General features: G+C 34.2%; 3 protein-coding genes across 3 annotated transcripts; all 3 read left to right on the top strand.

Moving 5' to 3' along the window:
• Nucleotides 1–1150: 1150 nt before the first annotated feature.
• Nucleotides 1151–1813, top strand: LOC139431841 (uncharacterized). Its single transcript, XM_071200060.1, has one exon. It carries the CDS (start codon nucleotides 1151–1153, stop codon nucleotides 1811–1813), a length of 663 nt encoding a protein of 220 aa, XP_071056161.1.
• A 245-nt stretch (nucleotides 1814–2058) lies between these two features.
• Nucleotides 2059–4419, top strand: LOC139431820 (uncharacterized). Its single transcript, XM_071200025.1, has one exon. It carries the CDS (start codon nucleotides 2059–2061, stop codon nucleotides 4417–4419), a length of 2361 nt encoding a protein of 786 aa, XP_071056126.1.
• Nucleotides 4420–4430: 11 nt separating this feature from the next.
• On the top strand, nucleotides 4431–5837 carry LOC139431789 (uncharacterized). The gene has a single exon (XM_071199975.1). The coding sequence runs from the start codon at nucleotides 4431–4433 to the stop codon at nucleotides 5835–5837; it is 1407 nt and encodes a 468-aa protein (XP_071056076.1).
• The last annotated feature ends 809 nt before the right edge of the window (nucleotides 5838–6646 follow it).

The raw sequence follows: 6646 nt of genomic DNA, 5'->3' as shown, positions 1-6646 counted from the left end.
AGATATTAGCTTGTTTTTAACCTTTTAAATAAATGTTTATATCTTTCTGCCTATTTTTTATTAAACCAATCATTTAAAAATGTTCAAAGGAGTTTGTGTGTGTGGCAACCACCACAATTATAAATTAAATCATAAATGAATAAATCATAAATTTAAACCTCAAAAATAAATCATAGTAATAAGTTCTTTTTTAAACAAAAATTGTAAATCCATAGTGATACAAAAAGTGTTGGTTATTATTATTATTACCAAGGTTCGTAAAGTGTATTGTACCAGGTTGGCCAGAGATGGAAAAACTCGATTTGAAGAGTGAAGGGGGGGATGACGTCACCAGATCTGGAGATCCGAGTCGGAGTAGACGACGAACCTTTTTTAATATAAACAGAACAAAAAGTTAAGTCTTTATTTTGGTCTAAGTTTTACATTTTATTCAACATTTGTTTAATTTTATTGATTTTTCTTTTAAGCACGATTTATTTATTTTTTTATTATTATTTATTATTTATTATTATTTTTTAAAAGGTTGGATCTGGCCAACCTGGTACAATACGCTTTACAAACCTTGATTATTACAAAATAAAAAGTCAAGTCACGTTGTAACGCAAATTGGTTTTACTCTCTTTTTAAATTGTCCCACAAATTGGTGACCGCGAACAAGAACTAACCCGACATCGAAAAAGAAGTAACCCAACGTTAATGTTCTGTCTGGTGTTTTTGTTTTTTTTTGACTTAGAGTAATATTTGGTTATTTTTAAGTTGTAAGTTGGCAGCGAAATAAAAATGGACACTTCCTGTCGAATGAGAAAAGGTGTTAGGTGCGTTTTAGTTATCCTTTAGACAAAAACCTAAATTTGCGAATGTCACTTAATTAAAAACAAGAAAATAAAGAAATACAGTTCATTTCAAAATAAATAACATACAGAACACAACATTTGGTCCTTCGAGCGAAGATTATCGAAATTTGAGTGATATCAACATTGTGGTTAGGTTACATCAGCCAACAAGTTTCGACGAGTCGCTCTTTGTTGGTGACGTCATTACGCTGGATGGGAAGGCAACAGACGCTAATATTAAACAACGGCAATACAGGTTCGTGTCCTTTATATTTGGTCCATCCTTTTAATCCCTTTCACGAGTACAAATCGATGCGATGGAACAATTAGTAAAGAAGCGCGCCGTAATAAAATCACAAGTTACACGATTCGGTTCGTTCGTAGACGAAGTACAATTGGGTAATAAAAACATCGCGGAATTAAAAACACGATTAAAACGATTAGAAAAATTATGGGACGAATTTGATAACATACAAACGGAAATCGAAGAAAACGAAAAAGGTGACGAACAAAGTCAATCAACGGAACGCGAAACGTTTGAAAATAAATACTTTGAGGTTATTTCTCGCGCTGAAGAAATTACCGAATTAAATAAATCAGTCAACAAGACAACAATCGTCGATACTTATTCACAATTTTCGGCTAATTTACCATCTTTGAATCTTCCTCAATTTAAAGGATCATACGAAGAATGGTTGAGATTTTTCGAATTGTACAAATCGCTCGTACATGACAATGCAAGGTTAAATAAAATTCAGAAATTTTATTATTTACAATCTTGCTTGAAAGATGACGCTTTACGAATTATAAATTCACTCGAAATATCAGAAGCAAATTATGACGTAGCTATTGAGCTATTACGCGAAAGATATGAAAATAAAAAGGTTTTGATACGGAATCACGTAAAAAACATTTTTGAGCTACAACCACTGACCCGAGAGTCGCACGTTAATTTAGAAAACTTATCGACAATTTTCTAAAAGATTTTCGTTCTTTACAAACATTAGGTGAGCCAGTACAACATTGGGATACACTTTTAATACATATTGTATCAATAAAATTAGATAAGCAAACACAACGGGAATGGGAAACTCATTCAAAAAACATTACCACGCCGAAATTGGATCAATTTTTAAAAGTTTTAAAAGAAAAATGCCAACTTCTTGAATCATTAGACGGTAAACTTGCAAATAAATTCAATGAACGTACAAACGAAAAGGTATCAATGCATATTACTTCAAATAACGAAAAAACAGCCTTTTTGTCTTGCACTTTTTGCAAAAACAATGATCATTTTACATTCAAATGCGAAAGATTATTAAAATTACCTATTAACGAACGTTACAACGAACTAAAAAAGAATAACATATGCACAAATTGCCTAAAATCCGGTCATACTCCTAATAAATGCAACAGCAAAAGTTGTCAAATTTGTCAGAAACGTCATAATACTATTTTACATGACAAAAATTTTCATTTACGTCAAAGACAAGCTACTAATATTAAAGCACACGTTAGTCGAAGCGAAATATCAAAAATTGATCACGATATCAAACAAAGTCGTTGGAGCGACGACAAACAAGAAAACGATGAGAAACCGCCAATCACTATGACATCACAAAGTTATATTCCTAAAACAAGACAAATAATTTTACCAACTGCTATTATTAATGTTTACAATAAGCACGGAGAATTCGTTAAATGTCGTGCGTTGCTGGATTCGGGCAGTCAATCAAATTTTTGCACCAAATTTCTGTTCGATAAATTGCAGTTAACGGGAAAAGATATAGCTGCACCTATTTCCGGTATTAGCCAAAGCATTTGCAACATAACTTGTAAAACAGAGACAATTATTAAATCAGCAGACTGTTCCTATCAAAACAAATTGGAATTTCTTGTTATCGACAACATTACTGGTAGCTTACCACAAGCTTCGTTCGATACATCGAATCTAAGAATTCCTAGTGATTTAAAATTAGCTGATCCCAGTTACAACGAAACAACCGAAATTGATGTTTTATTGGGATGCGAAATATTTTACGACTTAATGAAACCAGATCAGCTAAAGTTGGGAAAGCACGGTCCTATATTACAAAATACAAAGTTAGGTTGGATAGTTGCCGGACCCATGTTAGGAAAAATAAAACAGAAAAACGAAACAAGATGTTTTTTGGCAACCGACAATTTACACAAGCAGATCGAACGTTTTTGGGAAATTGAAAATATTGAAATTGCAAACTCTAAATTGTCAAAAGAGGAAATGGAATGTGAATTGAATTTTCGCGAAGAGTTTGAACGTGACGAAACCGGACAATTTACAGTTAAATTGCCTTTACGAGATAATCACATATCATTAGGAGATTCTTTTGATATAGCAAAAAACAGACTAATCTCGTTAGAAAGAAAACTAGCAAAAAATTCAAATTTACGGCAGGAGTATAATAAATTCTTAAAAGAATATGAGGATTTGGGCCACATGACTCTTACTTCTTTCGATAAGTGTGATAATGACATTGTAATTTATTTGCCTCACCATGCTGTGATAAAACAAACGAGTAGCACTACTAAAGTAAGAATGGTATTTGATGCTTCAGCGAAGACGACATCAGGCTTAAGTTTGAATGACGTTTTAAAGGTTGGCCCAAAAATCCAGAGTGATTTGTTCGATATAGTTGTTAGAATGAGAATGCACCCGATAGTGATAACCGCAGACGCAGAAAAGATGTACAGAATGATCCTTATTCATAAAACACAAAGAGATTTTCAAAGAATATTATGGCGATACGACCCTAATGATGAAATAAAGCCGTATCGTTTGAACACAGTTACTTACGGCACATCTAGTGCATCATTTTTAGCAACACGTGTTTTACATCAGGTTGGCTTGAATTGTAGAAATTCTAACGCAGTAGCTTGTAACATCATATTACGAGATTTCTACATGGATGATTTGATAACTGGTTCTGATGATTGGCAAGAAGCATTGAAAATTAAAGATGAACTTGCTAGTATATTGGCGAAATCGGGCTTTAAATTAAGAAAATGGCAATCGAACGATAGCAGGGTTCTACACAATGAGAACAACCAGCTAGACAAATTTCAGATTAACGACGGAACTGAGACAAGAGCGTTGGGAATTGTTTGGCATCCACGAGAAGACACTTTACATTACAGTACCGATTTTGAAATTAAAAATGACAAAATTACCAAACGGGTTATATTATCACAGGTGGCGCGAATATTCGATCCTTTGGGTCTCATTAATCCATGTATTGTGAAAGCTAAGCTAATTTTACAAGAATTGTGGCAATTACAAAGCGATTGGGATGATGAAATTCCGGACTGTTTAAAACAAAAATGGTCAAATTTTATTAAAAGCATCAAAATGATAAGCAAAATAGCAATACCAAGACCGGTTATTGTAGCAAAGGTAGTGTCAATTACATTACATGGATTTTCCGATGCTTCGCAGGTCGCTTACGGTGCATGCATTTACGTTTGTTCGAGCAATGATAATGGCGAAAAATCATCTCATTTGATTTGTTCAAAATCCCGAGTCGCACCTATAGGGAGATACAAAGATTGACAGAGCGCGAAATGTGGAAACATGTTCCAACAGCTGATAATCCAGCAGACTTTGTTTCACGCGGTCTTAATCCCGACGAATTGCAAAATAAGGAATGTTGGTGGAAAGGTCCCGAATGGATAACATTAGAAGAAACGCATTGGCCCCAGAACCACACGGTAACGATAGACGACGTACCTGAAGCTCGAAAGCAAAATATTAATTTTTCATATTTGATAGTGAATGACTTCGATATATGTACCCGCTATTCAACATTTTTAAAATTACAACATGTTATGGCATACCTACTTCGTTTTGTAAACAACATAAGATCAGAAACTAAATTAAGCGGTTTACTTTCTTTGGAAGAACTAAATAATGCTACAATACAACTATGCAAAATTGTGCAAAACCAATCTTTTATACAAGAAATATCTCTTTTGCAACAAGGAAAAATGGTTCATAAACAAAGTAAATTAGTATGCTTAAATCCATTTTTAGATAACAATAACTTAATTCGTATAGGAGGACGTTTAAGGCACTCCGAATTATCTTATGATGAGAAGTTTCCAATAGTTTTACCTGCAAAACATCATTTTGTCAAATTAATTGTTAAGTATTATCATTATAAATACTTACACGCTGGTCCACAATTCGTTTTATCCCGTATTAGAAGTAAATTTTGGCCACTGGATGGTAGAAATACCGTACGTAGATATTTGAGAAATTGTACAACTTGCTTCAGAGTCAAACCGTTAAATGTTGATCAATTGATGGGCGATTTACCAGATTTCAGAGTAACACGTACACGACCATTTGCAGCAATCGGTTTAGATTATGCAGGTCCATATTTAATAAAAGATAGTAAGAGTAGAAGTCGTGTGGAACTTAAGGCTTATTTATGTGTATTTTTCTGCTTGGCTACAAAAGCTGTACATTTGGAACTGGTAACACAACTGACCTCAGAAGCTTTCATGAACGCCTTTAAACGTTTTGTATCGCGCAGAGGACTTTGCAGGACTGTTTATTCAGATAATGGAACCAATTTCGTTGGCGCTAATAATGACTTAAAGAACTTATATAACCTTATTAAAGAGACAGCTAAGGATGAAAATTATTATTCATACTTTGTTGACAATCAGATAACATGGCACTTTATCCCACCAAGGTCTCCGCATTTCGGTGGTCTTTGGGAATCGGCAGTGAAATCTTTTAAATTCCATATTAGGAGAGTTTTAGGTGAAACTAAATTAAATTTTGAACAATTTTATACGTTGCTTACTCAAATTGAAGCAATCCTAAACTCCCGTCCAATATTACCTTTATCCTCTGACCCTACGGACTTGGAGCCGCTTACACCTGGACATTTTTTAATTGGACAACCACTACAAGCAATACCTCAAGAGAACATTGTCGACGTACCAACCGTAACCGTTTAAACAATTTTAAACAACAGCAACAATTGTTGCAAAGATTTTGGCGTGTTTGGAATCATGAATATCTACACACCTTACAACAACGTTCAAAATGGACGCGCAATAATCATGACGTCCAGATTGGAACCATGGTTTTGTTGAAAGAGCAAAACATACCTCCACTACAATGGCGTTTAGGCCGTGTAGAAGAACTATATCCCGGTCAGGACCATATAGTGCGCGTAGTGTTAGTACGGACAAGAAGCGGCATGGTAAAACGTGCCGTTGCAAAAGTTTGTCCGTTACCGATAGATGAAGATTGACTCAGTTCAGTGAATATATTTTACAAATATTATATATTCCTATTTTTCTACAAATTTGTATTTGTTTTCATTTATGTATGTTAGTTTTAAATATTGATATTTCAAGGCTGGCGGCATGTTCTGTCTGGTGTTTTTGTTTTTTTTGACTTAGAGTAATATTTGGTTATTTTTAAGTTGTAAGTTGGCAGCGAAATAAAAATGGACACTTCCTGTCGAATGAGAAAAGGTGTTAGGTGCGTTTTAATTATCCTTTAGACAAAAACCTAAATTTGCGAATGTCACTTAATTAAAAACAAGAAAATAAAGAAATACAGTTCATTTCAAAATAAATAGCATACAGAACACAACAGTTAAGTTATAAGAACCAATAAGAACCCGACGTTTTGGAGAAAGAAGTGAAAGATTTGACGTAAATTGGAATTGTCTTCGTCGTTTTCTTCATCCAATTCTCCCCAACCTCGCACCAGTGACCGAGCCTGCTATTTTTCCACAACCACAACGACTTGGTGA

The sequence above is a fragment of the Onthophagus taurus genome, chromosome 1, assembly GCF_036711975.1.
Source record: "Onthophagus taurus isolate NC chromosome 1, IU_Otau_3.0, whole genome shotgun sequence".
NCBI lineage: Eukaryota > Metazoa > Arthropoda > Insecta > Coleoptera > Scarabaeidae > Onthophagus > Onthophagus taurus.
The sequence above is the reverse complement of the archived record's forward strand: the minus strand, read 5'-3'. Positions and strand labels throughout refer to the sequence as shown.

Bases quoted from the DNA above. Each gene is read 5' to 3' on its own strand.
- LOC139431841 (XM_071200060.1), top strand. From the start codon at position 1,151: ATGGAACAATTAGTAAAGAAGCGCGCCGTAATAAAATCACAAGTTACA.
- LOC139431820 (XM_071200025.1), top strand. From the start codon at position 2,059: ATGCATATTACTTCAAATAACGAAAAAACAGCCTTTTTGTCTTGCACT.
- LOC139431789 (XM_071199975.1), top strand. From the start codon at position 4,431: ATGTGGAAACATGTTCCAACAGCTGATAATCCAGCAGACTTTGTTTCA.